Source organism: Aspergillus heteromorphus (genome assembly GCF_003184545.1).
Source record: "Aspergillus heteromorphus CBS 117.55 chromosome Unknown BO70scaffold_13, whole genome shotgun sequence".
NCBI lineage: Eukaryota > Fungi > Ascomycota > Eurotiomycetes > Eurotiales > Aspergillaceae > Aspergillus > Aspergillus heteromorphus.
Window position 1 is genome coordinate 258698 of NW_020290418.1, and position 16747 is coordinate 275444.

At 54.7% G+C, this 16747-nt stretch overlaps 4 protein-coding genes across 4 annotated transcripts; 3 read left to right on the forward strand and 1 right to left on the reverse strand.

The window, feature by feature from the left end:
• Positions 1-415: 415 nt before the first annotated feature.
• Positions 416-2730, forward strand: BO70DRAFT_362297 (cytochrome P450). Its single transcript, XM_025543260.1, has 5 exons — positions 416-645; positions 763-980; positions 1082-1268; positions 1323-2344; positions 2394-2730. Exons 1-5 carry the CDS (start codon positions 453-455, stop codon positions 2463-2465), a joined length of 1692 nt encoding a protein of 563 aa, XP_025399126.1. The 5' UTR covers positions 416-452; the 3' UTR covers positions 2466-2730.
• A 310-nt stretch (positions 2731-3040) lies between these two features.
• On the forward strand, positions 3041-4686 carry BO70DRAFT_362299 (putative GPI anchored protein). The gene is made up of 3 exons (XM_025543261.1): positions 3041-3139; positions 3191-3879; positions 3960-4686. The coding sequence occupies exons 2-3, from the start codon at positions 3207-3209 to the stop codon at positions 4568-4570; spliced, it is 1284 nt and encodes a 427-aa protein (XP_025399127.1). The 5' UTR covers positions 3041-3139; positions 3191-3206; the 3' UTR covers positions 4571-4686.
• A 388-nt stretch (positions 4687-5074) lies between these two features.
• BO70DRAFT_315246 (putative mitochondrial 2-oxodicarboxylate carrier protein) lies at positions 5075-6707 on the forward strand (the record flags this gene model as incomplete). The annotated part of the gene is made up of 5 exons (XM_025540299.1): positions 5075-5152; positions 5208-5218; positions 5288-5317; positions 5415-5498; positions 5561-6707. The coding sequence occupies 5 exons, from the start codon at positions 5075-5077 to the stop codon at positions 6264-6266; spliced, it is 909 nt and encodes a 302-aa protein (XP_025399128.1). The 3' UTR covers positions 6267-6707.
• A 1283-nt stretch (positions 6708-7990) lies between these two features.
• Positions 7991-9983, reverse strand: BO70DRAFT_41054 (basic helix-loop-helix domain-containing protein). The gene has a single exon (XM_025547254.1). The coding sequence runs from the start codon at positions 9545-9547 to the stop codon at positions 8003-8005; it is 1545 nt and encodes a 514-aa protein (XP_025399129.1). The 5' UTR covers positions 9548-9983; the 3' UTR covers positions 7991-8002.
• Between the last annotated feature and the right edge of the window lie 6764 nt (positions 9984-16747).

The window sequence follows — 16747 nt, forward strand, 5'->3', positions numbered from 1 at the left end:
AGCACCCTTCGAAACAACCATTTTATGGACCAATCAGAACACTCTAATTAAGGACCCGGGCCTCGCCGACATCGCCGATCTCGCCGGCCTGCTCCGTAGCTCCCCCCCGCCTTACCGCCGAATGAGGAATAGTGCAGTTCGTGTGCTATTCCCAGGTCACCTCCATTATTGGCCGATATCAAGAGAAGTTCTCAAGGCAGCACGGCTCAGGGTAAACAATTAGGCAGCTGCCTACTGCAGAGTTTAATTCCGCGCACGTAATACGAGGTGTGATCCATCGGTTCCGGCGCAGGGCCAGACCAGGATTCCGACCAGGATCCCCCCATCCTTTCCCATCCTGGTCTCTCCCCTCCGCTCCTGCCGAAGCACGAAAGTGCAGCTGCTGCTTGTCAGCAGCTCAGCATATATCTATCTGGATCAAATGTCCTCGCTCTTCTAACTATGAGCCCACCATGTTCACGCATCTGATCCTCCTCTTCCTCCTCCTGCTCCTCCCCTTCCTCCTCTTCTACCTCCTCGACCGATCCCGCCACTTCCGCTACCAACAGTATGCCGCCTGGCCCCAACTCCCGCCGTCCCTCGTCTGGGGACACATGAAAGCGATGCATGAGTTTATTTCCCGGGGAGACGCGAAGCGACACATCGGTCGGTACTACCCACTGCTGTATTTTATCTGGACATTCTTTACTACTGCGTAGTTCTGCTTGCACTAAACAGCATCATCACACGTCCGATATAATCAACCAACTAAGCGCACTCCAGACATCGTATTCCTCGAGATCCGGAAATACATGGGCAATCCTCCGCTCATGTTCTTCGACCTGCGGCCTTTGCAGCAACCGCTGTGCGTGGTCGGGAGCCATGAGATCGCGGAGCAGATCTCCAAGAGTACCAAGGCCTTCCCGTACAGCATGTCCAAGTCCCCCACGATGTGGCAGCTCGCGCCGTTACTGGGCCCGCATTCGATTCTTACCGCGGAGGTATGCTTTATTCTTCTTGTTTTGTTGATCTTTGGGAGGTTTTTTTTTTCTTGGTACACTGGGGAATACGACACGCTGACGAAAATGCTTTTTGTCTCCAGGGAGAGCAATGGAAGGCGCTTCGCAAGCGGTTTAACTCTGGCTTTGCGCATCATCATCTCATGACTCTCCTACCCTGTATTCTCGACAAGGCGGGCCGGTTTGTTGAGATTCTGGATGGATACGCTCGCAGCGGCGAGGAGTTCGCGTTGGATGAGCCATGCGTGAGCTTGACTTTCGATATCATCGGTGCGGTTTACACTGCTGCCAAAGGGTTACTATAGCTTTTCTGACATCGTCCAGGCGCAGTAACGATGGACACGGATCTCCGCGCCCAGCTTGGCCCCGAACAACAAAGCGAGATCGTCTGCCTCTACCGCCAGCTAACAAGCACCTACCAGAGAGACGCTGGCAACTCCATACGATGGGACTTCCTAAACCTCGGCGTAAAACGGGAGCGACGAGCACTGGCTCGCCGAATCGACACCCTTATTACCGATCACATCCAGGCAAAGTTCACGGAGTACAAGGCCCAATCCGACGATAAACCAGCCCGGAGCATTCTTTCGCTGAGTCTGCAGGATGTCGAACATCTGGATGCGCAGGTCCTCCAAGAAACGTGCGATCAGCTCAAAAGCTTCCTTTTCGCTGGCCATGATACCACGAGTATAGTGCTGCAATGGACATTCTACGAGCTTAGTCGAACCCCACGTGTACTGGATATGCTTCGTCGCGAGCTGGACGAGATCTTCGGGGCCGGGACCTCTGCGGCGGTCGTTCAGGAGAAGCTGCTGGCGCCGGGAGGGGGTGATATTCTTCGACAGATGTCGTATACTTCTGCAGTGATCAAGGAGATCCTGCGGCTGTATCCGCCCTCCGGGACCGCGAGGTATATGCCCCCAGGCAAGGGGTTCACTGTGCAGTTGCCGGACGGGAGCCCGCTCTGTCTGGATGGGGTGATCATATACAGCTGCGCGACGTTGGTTCACCGAGATGAGGCTGTCTACGGCCCCACGAAAGATGAGTTCGTCCCGGAACGTTGGCTGGGGGATACAGATACCGGTCCGGGTCTGATGGATGAAAAGCGCAACGGGCCGGATGCGACGGGTCAAATCCCTGTCAGTGCGTGGCGGGCGTTTGAGCGTGGCCCGCGGAATTGCATCGGGCAGGAGCTGGCGAATATCGAGGCTCGGGTGATTCTCGCGTGCACGGCGAGACGGTTCGACTTTGAGAAGATGGGGCAGGGGGCACTTGCCCGGGATGCGAGTGGGGAGCCTATTCTGAACGCCAGGGGACAGTATGAGGTTGAATCAGAGCTGTTCAACGTAAGTGTTGCGCCTCTTCTCCTGAAATTGTGGCTGACTTCGATACCAGACTATGAAGGTCACCGCGAAGCCGGTGGATGGGACGAGGATGAAGGTTCGACTTGCTGCGACGTCTGGTTGAGTTATATTTGGTAGGGTGATCAACAGAGAATATGACATGATCAGTCGCGACCTTGTACTGATAGGTCTTGTCACCGATATCTGTGATCTGTGGCAATGGGAACAAGAAATGACACCCTATATCCATGAAGCCCTTGATGTTGAAAGTGCAAAGAAAAGCATGATGTATTTATATGGACTATCCCCAAAAGTCCTTTAGGGTGCTCCGTTGGGTGTTCAATCTGTAGGGCAGATGTTGTTATTAATAGCATGGTCTTTAGACACCAAGCAGAGTGCCATTCACTGGTACATTGCAAGTGAAGAGCTGTCCGTAGAGTCGAAATCGGAGGTAGTAGTTGGCGAGAAGGAAAAATGATCAAGAAACTGACACTCGCTGCAATGACGTAAAGGCGGTGAGGTACTGCCGGTGTCCAGGGCGGGTTTCCCGATTGGGGTTGGGGGGATGCAGTGATTCCCAGCCACGCATTTATTCCAGGCTCCAGCTAGACCTTGCTGTGGTAACCATGCTAATTAGTGCGCCATATATTTATAGCGGACATGATCTGCAGTTGATCCTTGTCACTCTTCTTCCATCCTCGAGGGTTGATATCCCGGAGCAATTCCGATCGATCACACCCGTCAGGCAGTTGTTTGTACTGTACTCTAAAACCCGGCTGCGCTGAGAACTCCCCGCCTGTATGTGTTGCTCTCTTTTTCTGTATCCTTCCCAAGTTAACCATGGCTTAGATCCAGAACCGCTTCAATGCTGCTCGTACCACTGCTGGCCTGTGTACTGGGGTCCTCGATCGCCGGACAGGCCTCCGCAAACTCCACCTCCATCAGCATCACCCACGACGACGAGATCCTCCAACACAATGCCCTCATCGAATCCTACCTGACACAGAAGCCCATCCGCGGAGTCCGGAAAATGACCTCCGACGAAGGCGAGAAGTTCTTCCTGGATTACTGGCAATTCGACGAAGACCACCCCCACACAGTCAGCAGTGGCGGCAACGCCTCAGACATTCCCGACCGGTCATCCTCGCAAACACAACCCCCGAGCGTGGAAACCGAAACCAGCGAGAGAGTCGATTTCCAGCCGCGCTCGTACCCCTTCCAACCGTCGTTCCCGAGCGACGACCTCGAGGTCGAGCGACGCGGGTGGAGCGAGCACTTCTCACCGCTTCTTCGGCGAGAATTCAAATGTCCGTCTGGCACGTTCGGGTGCACGTCCATTGATCGGCCCGATAGCTGCTGCAGCACGGGCGACACCTGCGTCCTGGTTACGGACACCGGGTCGGGCGATGTGGGCTGCTGTCCCAGTGGGGAGACGTGCTCGGGCACCATCGGGTCGTGTCAGGATGGATACACCAGTTGCTCGTCGGCTTTGGGCGGGGGGTGTTGTATTCCTGGCTATTCGTGTGTTAGTGGAGGCTGTAAGTATCCCGGAATCCCCGGATACCATCTATCGTGTATGTGACTGTGGACTGAGGCTAAGGCTAACTGAACTGCCCAGGCATGCGCGTCTTCACCATCACCGTGACCGTCAGCTCGACCGTCATGCTGTCGACCTCCACGCACACGATCGCCAAGACCACGGCGACTTCAACCCAGTCGACGGGCGACTTGGTCCCTCCGGCTCGAGCTACGAGCGTCTCGACCGCGACAACCTCGCAGACCACCAAGACGTCCGACACGGCATCGGTCTGTCCGACCGGGTTCTACGCCTGCTCGGCTGTCTACCAGGGAGGATGCTGTCGGACAGGCCGCGACTGCGATACGACGTCCTGTCCGACGGTGGCGTCGACGACCTTCACCAGCGACGGCGTGACGATTGTAGAGCCCGTGGGCACGGCAACGACAACGGGGGCAGCGACAGCGACAGCGACAACCAGCAAGACGGAGAAATGCGCAAGTGGCTGGTTCAGCTGCGCCGCAACCGTTGGAGGAGGCTGCTGTCCGACAGGATATAGATGCGGGGCCAGCTGCACGGCGGTGTCGACGTCGACGGCCACGGAGACGGTGGCCAAGGAGACGGCGACGGGTGGTTGTGGTCGGCCTGCATGGTCGGGGTGGACCCTCGGACTCACTGTGGGGGTGGCTGTGGCCGGGGCTTTTTGGATATGATGAATCACGTTGACATGATTTGATTTGACATGATTTGATTTGACATGATTTGATTTGATATGATATGAATATGATAGACGATATAGGATGATGTGAAAATGAGATGATGATGATGATGATGCATAATGACTGGCTGACTGTTCTATATACTAAGTGAGATTATACCTCAGCATGGGTAGAAACATGTAACTATCCAATTTCGAAGCATTTGAAAAGCATACGATGGACATAGGTGATTCAATTCGTAGCCACCATGAATGATCCAATACAAAGTACAATGTCTGGAGAGCGCAAAGTGACAGACGAGGGCCCCGTGGGGCGGCACGTGGGGCAGCGCTAAACCTGATCAGGAACGGTCCCGGTGAAGCCCCGACCCTCGCCGACTCGGCCTCAGTCCCTCCTCCCTCCATCTTCTTCTTTTCTTCTCCTCCTCTCCTCCTCCCCTCCCCGCCCAATTGATTGCTGTTCGTCTCCTCATCGATTTGCCCTCCATCCCCCGCAATCATGTCGAACAACACCCAGCAGAAGCCCCTGCCCTTCGGCTACCAGTTCATCGCCGGTGCCGTGGCCGGTGTGTCCGAGGTACGTATGGTCTGATTCCTTGACCGGCGAGCACGCGACTAACCGAGCCATGTAGATTCTTGTTATGTGCGCAATTGAATTCCTTCCAACGGCTCTCCCATCTCTCCAACACTAACCGCCCCCCTTCTCCCACAGGTACCCCTTGGATGTGGTCAAGACACGAGTGTAAGCCCTCCTTCCTTCCTTCCTTCCTCCCTCCCTCCCTGCCTTCGCACGGAATTGCAATCCCGACCACCAAACAGCCCACTGACCCCCACTCCAGTCAGCTCCAGGGCGCGCCCGTTCCCGGTCAGGATTACTACAATGGCATGTTCGACTGCATGCGCAAGATCGTCAAGAACGAGGGGTGAGTTCCCCCACCCCCACTGCAAGATTCCCCGCACTAACCACCCAACCCACCCCCCTCAGCTTCTCCCGTCTCTACCGCGGTATCTCCGCGCCCATCCTGATGGAAGCGCCTAAGCGCGCGACCAAATTCGCCGCCAACGACAGCTGGGGCTCATTCTACCGCAACCTCTTCGGCCAAGCCGAACAGACACAATCGCTGGCGATCCTGACGGGCGCCACGGCCGGAGCGACAGAGTCATTCGTGGTTGTGCCCTTCGAGCTGGTCAAGATCCGTCTGCAGGACCGGGCGTCGAAATACAACGGCATGCTGGATGTGGTGCGCAAGATCGTCGCCGCGGAGGGCCCGCTGGCCATGTACAACGGTCTGGAGTCGACGCTGTGGCGCCACATCCTCTGGAACGCCGGTTACTTCGGCTGCATCTTCCAGGTGCGCGCGCAGCTCCCCAAGGCCGCCCCCGGAAACAAGGCCGAGCAGACCCGCAACGACCTGATCGCCGGTTCGATCGGAGGTACCGCCGGAACCATCCTCAACACCCCCATGGACGTGGTCAAGTCGCGCATCCAGAACACCACCAAGGTCCCCGGCCAGGTGCCCAAGTACAACTGGGCCTGGCCTGCTCTAGGCACCGTCATGAAGGAGGAGGGCTTCAGCGCCCTCTACAAGGGCTTCATCCCCAAGGTTCTCCGTCTCGGTCCCGGTGGTGGTATCCTCCTCGTCGTGTTCACCGGTGTGATGGACTTCTTCCGGAACATGCGCGGCGAGTAGACTTGATTTTCTCAGAAATAGAATAGAAGGGGATTCCGTTGATTGGATGAGTTGGCTGGGGGCTGGGTGAATAGATTCTTTTTTTTTTTTCTCTTTTTTTTTCATTGGACTGTTCATTCATGATTCATTGATTGGTTGGTTGGTTGGATTATTCCCGTTTACTTTATAAGCAAGCACGGACATCTAGATTGTGACACACATAAGTGGTAGTGGTGGTACTAACCACACATACTGTAGGTAGATGGATGCATGAGTCAGGCTATTACGTGATTGAGTGGTTGATTGATCAGACTATTCTGTTTACTTGACTTGACTTGACTTGACTTGACTTGACAAGCCACTGTGAGCAAGCAAGCAAGCAAGCAAGCAAATGAGCATAGACATCTAGACTGACATGAATGGTGATCGTGGTGGTAGTTGTAGTGGTGATGACCCATACATGTATAGGCATAGTTGGATGTTTATATACATGATGGATTACTGATTACTAGCTGATTAGCTGACGAACGACTTGATTGATCAATCTAATAATAATAATAATAATAAGTAGTAGTAGTAGTAGTAGTAGTAGTAGTAGTAGTATGTCCTATAGATGGGCTGCAGGTACTAGGTACTAGGTAGTATTAGTCGTAGCCGTAGCCGGGATGGAGCCCAAGTCTAACTACTATGAGATAGGTAAGGTAAGGTAAGGTAAGGTAAGGTAGATACTGCATGCAGTGAGTGCAGTGCATGGCGCGGCGCGGCGCTAGATACGATGCGTCGAGAGTGAGACTTGACTTAGTTGCTTGACTTGACGAACGCCCGGTGCTTGCTTGCTTACCTTACTTTACTTTAACCCTTGTCATTATCATTGTCATGTCTGGCAATTCTAGACTCCCGATGGCCAGGCATGGCGCTGGATGTAGAGGGTAGATAGGTAGGTAGGTAGGTAGATAGCCAGGCAGGCAAGGAAGGAAAGCGGTTGGTTGGGTTATAGGATAGACTACCAGATCGAGTATCGATCTCATTCAGAAGCATAAGCATAAGCATAAGCATGCATACGCATGTGTGCATGTGTACGTTACCAATGTATCAGGGCTCAAACTATATAGAACAACATATTTGGAGATGGAGAGAAATCTCAGCTTGCAGTAGATTGATTGATTGATTGATTGATTGGCATCCGAAATGCGTTCAATGGTCAAGATTCACATGCGTTCAACGGTCAAGATTCAACGGTCAAAGCAAGGGTCAAGTTCAAAAAGCGACATCCATTATTAAGGAGCATGAGCGTATCAGACATGATGGGAAAAGGGTATCGATGATGAAAACTGAAAAAAAAAAAGAGTAATAATGGGAGCAAAAACGGCAAAAGGACGCAAGCAATGTCGTGGGCCCGATCTTGGTCACCATTATGCGCAAAGGGCCAGAAACAAAAGAAAAGAAAACAAAGGAATGCACTCCGAAAGAATCAGTTCGTCAATCAGAACGCAGCACTAAATAACAGATGCGAAAAACCACCAAAAAGAATACCGAGACGGTCAAGCCCAGAAGTGAAAATCAAAGTCATAAAGAGAAGAACCGCAAACATGAGAAGAAAACCCAACCATGACAGCAAAAAGTTCGACGGGACAATTAGCCTCGATGATATACCAAGACTTCCTCGTACGCCGGTCAACCACCCGTCCGTTAGACGCCTTTGTATGCAACAGGTCATGACATGCATTCGTTGAAGAAATGGAAGCGCTGGAATGCCTCTAGTTCATCTCCATCGCATACTCGTCCTCCTCCTTGAAACTCATGCCCGCGTGCCCGGAGCTGCTCCAGTACTGAGCCTGCCCGGTGCCGTTGCTGCTGCCGCCGTGGAACGGCGGGCTCAGGCTCTGCGGGCTCAACGCTCCGTTGCCTGAGACGGCGTCGCCTGCCATGTTCGTGTGTTTCGGCACCCGCAGTCCGCTCCCGGGCGCGCGGCTGTAGCTAAAAGAACTAGGGTCGTTGTTCTCCAGCGCGTCGAGGATCTCCGTCCGCATCCGCTTCTCTTCCTCGGTCTGCTCAAAGGGCCACGTGCCTCCCAGGCTGCTGATTAACTCGGCGAGTTCCGACTCCTGCTGGAGCTTGACGTGCAGAGACCACATCAGGTCACGCATCCAGCCTACGGCTCCGTTCAGGATGTCGCCCTTGTTCGGGCCTTTCTCCTTCTCCTCGATCGGCAGGCCCATGGTGATGTTCCCGGCGGTGGCCCGGCGACCATTGCCCCCGGCCAGCAGAGACGTCGCGGCGTTCGGAGTAGCTCCGGTGGCAGACATGGCCGTGTTGTTGACAAGCTGCTTGCGGACCTTGTCATCCTCCAACCGATGCTGGGGAACCAGGTGGGAGAGGTCCTGGATGCGCTCGTTGATGTTGTCCCGTCGCCGGCGCTCAACCAGGTTGTGCGAGGCCCTCCGACGGCGCCGCTTCGCTTCTTGGGACTCCAGGTCCTGGGCACTGCCCGGCATGTGATCAACCTTGGCCGGCAAGGAAGCATGCTTTCCGGATTTGAGGATTTCTGAGATCCCGGCATGATGGGACGGGTGGCCTGGCGAGGAGATAGGAGACTCCACGAAGGAATGCGCACTGCCCGGTGTACCATCCCACTGGTTGGAAAGGGTCTTTTGGTGTCGGTGATGAAGGCCGGTCCGGATGGGCTGGCTGGGGAAGCTTCCGGACTCCGGGGTTCCAAGGGTCAATCCGCCCAGGGCAGGGGTTTTGGGGGTCATGGGGCTGCGCGCATCGAGCGATGCGCGGTCGACGGCCTGCAGGCTAGGCCGGCTCTTGCCGTTGAGGTAGCTCTGTTCGAAGTGAGATCCGCCCTGGAGGTGAGAGCCCGGCTGTCCTGGCTGGCCCATGTTCCGGAAATGCTCATAGTTGTTGAAGCTCTGCATGTAAGGGCTGTGCATGGGAGCGCCGTCCGGTGTGTTGGAGTACATCTGGGACATCTGGCCGGGATGACTCATGGAGATACCGCCAGAATGCTGGTCTTGCATATAGTTCTGTTGCAGGCCATTCTGGCCGTTAATCTCCAAGTCCAACAGCTCGTCAGTGTCAATGCCAGAGTTTCCAAAATTGAAGCTCTGCTGCGAGCTGAAGGGGTAGGACATGAACCCATTGCTGTTGGGCATGCTCAGCTCCGACGGGTCCACCCCTTCATTGGGGTTCCCAAACTGGTTCGACATGGAGTAGCCGGATTGCGACATCATGAACTGATGCAGATCACTGCTGTGTTCGTCAGGCTCGTTCTTGATGAAAATGCTCGTTTCTGCCATCTCGCAGCTATCCCGAGCAAGCTCTCAAGCAGAAAGCCGACCGCTTCTTCAAGGGAGCCTTACGAACCAAGATCGGCACTCACGAGAGATTGTGGGGAGATGGGGTCGGTGACTGCAGGGAGGGCCCCAAACTCAAGTTGGAGGAGCGAGGTGGGCTCCTAATATAAAGCGCGGCACTCTCAGCGTCACGGCAACGGGTTCGGGTATTGATCCAAGGCTGACAAGCGGTGAAGCAGACTCATCAAAGAGGATCACGCAAAGTCCGAGGGTGGCGGGGAGGCAATCTGACAGATCGAGCCAGAGTCTGTTAGCGATCTATCAAACAGGGAGAGAGCAAGAAATCGCGACGAGCCATGGGGGGAGGGGGCGAGGTGACTCAAGAAGGAGAAACATGGGGGGGGTGGCTCAGACCACCACAAATCCGGGAAGGCGTTGGGGTGGTTCACTCACCAGAAGAATGAGAACCTCTCTCTATCAAGTAATCAAGCAGCGAGAAGTGATGCAGACGATGCCTCCTGGATGGGTTGATGATACGATTGGTTCTGATCTGGGGGAGGGAGCTGAGAGAATGCGAGGGGGTTCGTGATCGGAGTTAACTGGCCGCGGTGGACGAAGTGGGCGAAGAGGTGGTGAAAGTAAGATTCGAAAGCGGACGACGACTCGGGAAAATGCCACTATCGTGGGCGGAGTCCGAGATCCAATAGGCTGCCCCGTCGATCGGCGGCGCCGAGCCAAATGAGACTGTCTAAGGAGTCGGGCTGTGAGCGACCGCGGAGGGAGAGTCAAAATCAGCGGGAAAAGAAAAGACAGGACAGGACAGAAGCCAAGCCGGTCAAAGGAAAAGGCGGAGTTGCGTGGCCATAAGCGAGACAGAAAAGGATAATAAAGGATGGAGGGAGGGAGAGAGGCGGAGAGAAAAGGAAAAGAGAAAAACGAAAAGGCGGCGACGGGCGATGGGGCTGCGGAGGCGACGGGCTGGAAGCCTGGAAGCCTGGAACAATGGAGGGGAAGGGGAAGGGGAAGGGGAAGGGAAGGGAAGGGAACCAGGCAGACAGGGCCCGATAAGGCAAGACAGGCAAGTGAGTGCGGGTCTGTGGGCGACAGAACCGGATCCAACTGGAAAATAGGCAGACAAGGGAGGCAAATAATGTAGATGTGAGAGTGGGAGGGGGAGACTGGGAACTGTTGGATGTGGGAAACTGTCTGGGGTATGCGACAGACGGAGAGAGCGAGAAGAACAGACAGAACAGACAGAACAGACAGCAGCCAGTGTGGAGGGGCGATGAAACAGGCACCGTGGGGGGGGGGGTACACTGTATTTCCTGTTCAGGGAGGCGGTCGGTGCAGGCAGTTCACGGTGGAGCCCGACTGCGCCAGCCTTTCATTGCCCCGGAATCTGACACCCGCCCCGTTCCAGTCATTGAGCATTGATGGATGAGATATGCCAATGCTGATGCCGATGCCGACAATGATGATTATGACGACAAAAGCAACAATGATGATGATGATGATGATGATGATGATTGTCGTAGGCTGCATCACCCCTCTCCCCCTCTCCCCTCTTTGCTCACCGACGTCCCCTCCCCCCGCTTCCCTCCAGCCGGAAATCGCTCGTCTCGGGGTCCGTGAGACAAACCAGGAGAGCCCTCCGAAGAGCCCTCCGAGGTTGCCCCGCGGTAACTCAACCCCTTGGGGGATGGGGAGTCGCATACGCGCCCCTCCCACTGACCCCCCGCGATCGGTGGGTATCACCTCCCCCCGCCGAGACAGCATGCAGGGGTCGGAGCCCAACGGCGCTGCGCTGCGACGTTCGGCGTTCTACCCCAAACAGCCCCTCCGTCGAGGACAGGCCAACCCGGCTATCGTGCTGCCAGGGATGCCATCATGGGGGAAAGGGAGGACTAGCCCCTCTTTTCGCTTTGCTCGTTGCCCGCTCTGCCTCTCCATTGTTCGACAGTGGGCAAGACCCTCAGGCTCACGCCCTCACAGGGACGGCACTTTTTGTCGCGATGCGACAGGGCTTGGGATGGGGGTTGATAATGAAGAAAGAAGGAAATGGCCCGCAAGGAACAGTGATACAACGTAGCAAAAAAAAAAGATATTTACTTACCAGGTAAAGATATGTTCAGGTCAGGTCGAAATGTGATATCCACTTCGTCGAGTGTCCTGCAATAATCACGGTCAGCGACTGCTCGACTCCCAATAACCGGCTGATATGACAGAGTTCTCAGAGCCGCGAGAGCGCCAAGTCCAGAGATAACATATGACAGCACCAGAGATCTCAGGAGACCAACCCCATAGACAGTAGGGAGACGGACAGAGGGAGAAAGGGCGAGGCTCAAGGCCAGTAATGGGCAGACAGAGGTGAAAAAGCAAACAACTGGGGAGAGTAACAATGGAAGCGCCCAGGAGCAGCCTTGTCTCAGACCCAGAGGCAGGAGGGGCTTATATGGGAAAGTAGACATGCAGCGCTCGGGGCGCAGGAAAGCCAGGTATTTAGCTGTGATTACTTACAGGCAACGAGGCGGGGGTTCGTGCTCGGCCAGCGACGCTGAACAGGAGGGGATATCGGTAGGGTTAGTAGGGACCTCCCTGGATGACAGTGGGCGTAAACAGGCGATTCGCGGGGAGTTCGAATTCGGCGGTGCCGAGTGCTGTGTGGTGTGGTGTCGCGGCGATAGCAATGGGCGAATGCGTGCCTTAGTAGAGATGAGATGGGATCCGGGAACAGTATGTGTGCGGTGGACGAGCAGAAACCAAATCAGATCGAAGGAAAAAGCATATCCAGGTTGGAGTAACGAGGGAAAGGAAGGCTTTTAAGGACGTCGCGCGGCGTTCTTCACAGCCTCCCATTTGATATATCACGGTCAAGGTCATGCAGGGCGTCGATCCTCAAATCGACGAGGCTTAACAAGCCATCTACGACGGGCATTACGCGCGTAAACCGGTTCTTCAGCCTGCTAGAATGCCACTAAAATTATAAATGTTAGATTAATTAATTAAAAACAGAGGCCGTGGAAATCAAAGGACAAAAGGGAAAAGGAAAATAAAAAAAAAGAAAAAGAAATCTGGAAAAAAAAGAAAATAAATACCACGAAATTAAGAATAAATGGGTAATTACGGGAAAGGACTGGAGGGGGAAGGAGAGGGGAAGGAGGGGAGAGGAGAGGAGAGAAGGAGAGCCAGTGGCGATGCAGCCAGGTCCGAGGAACGAGGCTAGTACAGTAACAGTATGAAGATGGAGGGGGGGGGATGTAAGTACTATGTATGGACGTATGGATGTATGTATCGAGTCATCGGCCAGCCCTGAATCAAGCAGGAAGGGGCGCGTGTGGTTGGTGGAGGAGGGGGGCAGTAGCCCTCAAACCCTCAATCAAGGAGGGTAGCACCGTCCGGATGGACGAGGGAAGATAACGAGCATCCCAATCCCATGAGCAGGCAGGTACTACTATATTTGTCACCTGTCCCCTCTCTGCCAGGGCAGTTCATGACTCACTCGGGTCAGCTTCTGGGCCTGGTCGGGGAGGGAAGGTATAGTCCATTATCAATCAGATGTTACATACTACTAGTACTAGTAGTATACCACGGCAGCATGCGACGACGGTACGCTCCGCTACCTATAGCAGGGCTGGAATATAGCAAGTCGATAGCAGGTAGGCAGCAAGGCTAGTGGTTATTCGCGTTCTCGGACTTACAACCCGACGTTTACGATAGGAGATTCCGTCTGCTATCAGCGATAACCCATGTCGTAGGGGGGAATGTATCAGATGCCAGACTAGGCAAGCCCCAAGCATACCAAGATCATTCACGCTACTGGGCGCCCACTAGTCGGTGACCTTGGAGCGTGCGATTTCGAGAACCATGGCGTTCGAGGGATCCAAGACCGATGACATCATCTGCGGCTAGGTCGAAAGGCAGAAATGGTGCAGATAATCATGCAAAAGGAAATAAAAATAATCTCCCGGGTCGACGGCAGACGATGATGGTGGAGGAAGTGGTGGAGGTGGTGGGATACCGCGCCCACTCGGGTTATCTTACCTGCCTAGTACCTACAAGGTAACTAACTACTTACCTAGGTGCCTAGGCACTTCCGGATCGGGAAAAGAATGATAGAATGAATCGGGGCTGCCAGGCTGACCGTGCGGAAAGCATAGATGAAGGAATAGATCTCCTTCCCATCCCCCCTCTCCCCGATAAGACCCAAAGTTACCTTTCTTTGTCCAGGCGGGGGACCCATTTCATGGATGGGTTTCTGGCATCCCTGGACGCTAATAGGATCGACGAGCGGGACAGCACGCCGGGGCAAGAGAACAAACACGGTACGAGGGATGGATCATGGATGCGGTTTAGCCCCGCTTAGATATAATCAATCAACTATCAGCTATCAAGCTCTCGCGGGTGCGATAGGGCATATCATTATCTAGTGCACATGGTTCGATACGGGGACCCGTATTCCACTCCCGTTCCCTTCCTTCCACGGGGGCACAGGGCACAGGGCACAGGGCACACTGACCACGATGACGACGAGGAACGATGGAGCCGCGTAGACGAGGATTGTCTGCGAATTTCATACTACTATGTGATAATGTTACAAAGCAGGTCGCCAAGGCAGCGTCCGAGCGTCTCCAGGTCGGGACTGACACAAGAAAGGCGGTCCGTGACACCGTGCAGCCTGCCTGTCGCTTCCCGAGCAGGAGTGCAGACGGTCTGCCTTGGCCATCTGATAGGCCCGAGTGGGGGGGAGGGTTGGCTTTCCTGCCTTTCCGGGCTTTCGCGCCCATGTTTGTTGACAAGGCTTGAGGAGCGTGCGACTATAATTTCTTATTTAATAATATTAATATATGAATTATAAATCTTATTTAAAATCTTAATTATTTTCATAGTATTAAGCAGGCTGCAGATCTAATCAATAAGAAGGCCCGTAGCAAAAGAAATCTAAAAGCGATAATTATATATATAGATGTACAGAGTACTCCGTACAAGATGTAGCTCCTTCCTCCCCTGAACAACCTCCCCATTCCTCTCCGTGATCCCGACCGGTCGTCCAAGTCCAGCCTTGATTCCTGATTCCTATGCGAAACCCACCTGCATCGCCAGCACTCCCTCAGGAGATTGCTATACCCCCATTTCGCCATCCATCCATTGCCCTTTCCATCTCCGATCATCTGGAATACAGGTCACCAAGAATGTGGGGAGAGCTATGATTCACGCACTCACCTGCTCCTGGAATGCTGTCAAACTAACCCATGCACCAATCACCCCTCAGCATCAAATCAATCGGGGGGCCTTGATAGCCCGGAAACGGCCACCGGCAGTCAGTAGCGATATCGGCCCCCCTGCTACAATGTACAAAGTGTCGATGGATGGTATGTCACGATCCAACCAGATCCATCACGGACTACACGCGACTGACTTGAATTCCTGCACTTTGGACTAACTATGTAGGCCCTTCCGGCGGAGGATAACGCGGCATGCCACATTCACACTCACACATACACGCCCACACCCACCACACCGCGTCTCTCTCATTTTACATCCAGCGCCTGGTGGAATGACGGGAGTAGAGGCGGATCGGGGGTCAGCCCATCCGGCCAATGCGACCAGATGCGGCGCCCTCCCAGATAAGCCGGGCATGTACCAACAACCAACACTGGAAGCGCAGAGGGTGGACAGCATTGGTTCCCGCAATTTGCGCCCGTCCCGTCCCGTCAAGGTTTGGAGTGCATGGCCGATATCCACGGTCACTGCAAGGAGTCTGTCTCTGGACGGATCGGATGGATGGTGGGAGGCGAAGGTAGGAGCTGCTTTCGCCCCATGCTTCCCTGTCGGTCTCTCTACGTGCAGAGACTATAGGACTAGGAGCTGCTAGTTACTTTTCACCTGCAGGCAAGGAAGAAAGCTACGCTGCGGGCTGGGGGCTTGTGACGGTAGTCGTACCAGAATATCATGTTGTATGGCCGGGCATCAGACAGTCGCATTGCCGGATAGATCAAGGAGCCAAACGGCTGCGATGTGTTTCGAGTGGGGGAACATGGGGCGGGGCCTGTACCCTGTAACCTCACGGCAAAAAACAATCGAATCGTGGAGACCAGGGTTGCTGCCGGAGTCGACCCTAGCGCTGATCGAGTGAGTGCCTGGGAAGTATCTTGTTAACCTGCGTGCGCAACGGGAGCATCAATCCGAATGATGATAAGGTAGATCACTCTGCACTCACTTTAACTTCGAAAGTCGCAGGCTGCTGCCGTCTACGTAATGTGTCTCCCCCTCGAGTTGCCTGATGCAACCCCACCAGGGGGGGCAGTAGTTCGCGGATGCAGATAGAGAGGGGAGGACGTATGCTGCTGTATAGATGGTACCGAAGTACTGAAGTTCAAGTAGGCTTCTGCATCAACGGCTGCTCTAACCAGGATCGACTGGACTAAGAGCGAGGCCAGCCGGAAAGGTTCCCAGGTCGCCACCGGTCTAAACGAAGACCCTCTCCGCTGGACGAGCAGATCGACGAGCTCATTCGACCGACCAAGAGGCCGGTCGAAAGATAGGCATGCGCCAACCCATCCTGAGTCTGTTTTGGGGGGGGGGGAAGTCAATCCCGTCGCAAGTAGCAAGTTGCAGGGAGTTGGCAGGAGTCGCCAGAAGGTCGAACCCCGTATCTTGTGAGTCGTGGTACGGTTCCGCAGTTACCGTACTGAATATGGAGCAGGGGAAGGTCAGCGGAACAGGCGCTAACCCCATGGGCGGTGTAGTCCAACTCTCCAATGGTCTCAAGCACGGAGGGCGACGGCCAGATCACGGGCCAATCAAATGTATCCAGGCTGCCCGCCATGGCGCACCATCAAGCAGCCATTGGTGGATCGGCAGCTCAGCTGGGGTCACCAGCTCGCATTGGGTTTAGCCCCGTCACCCGGACACCGTCCAGGCCAACGGGGCTGCTGATTGGCTTGCAGGCCGGGTGGACGAACTCCCATTCCAGTAGACTCCGTAATCCGTATTCCTCGACTTATCGCGACATCCGTGGGAATCACTCGCCTTCCTGCTCGACATCCTCTCTCCACAGCCTCTCAGCGAAGCGTTCTTCATTGTCTTCTGGTATGTAACCCTAATTGACTCGCTGTTCTGATTCCTTGGGGTTGGTGCCTGTGCTGGGGATCTGGATGGGGATGGTCGTGGTCGTGGTGGTTCCGTCCTGGCTTCGGATACCTT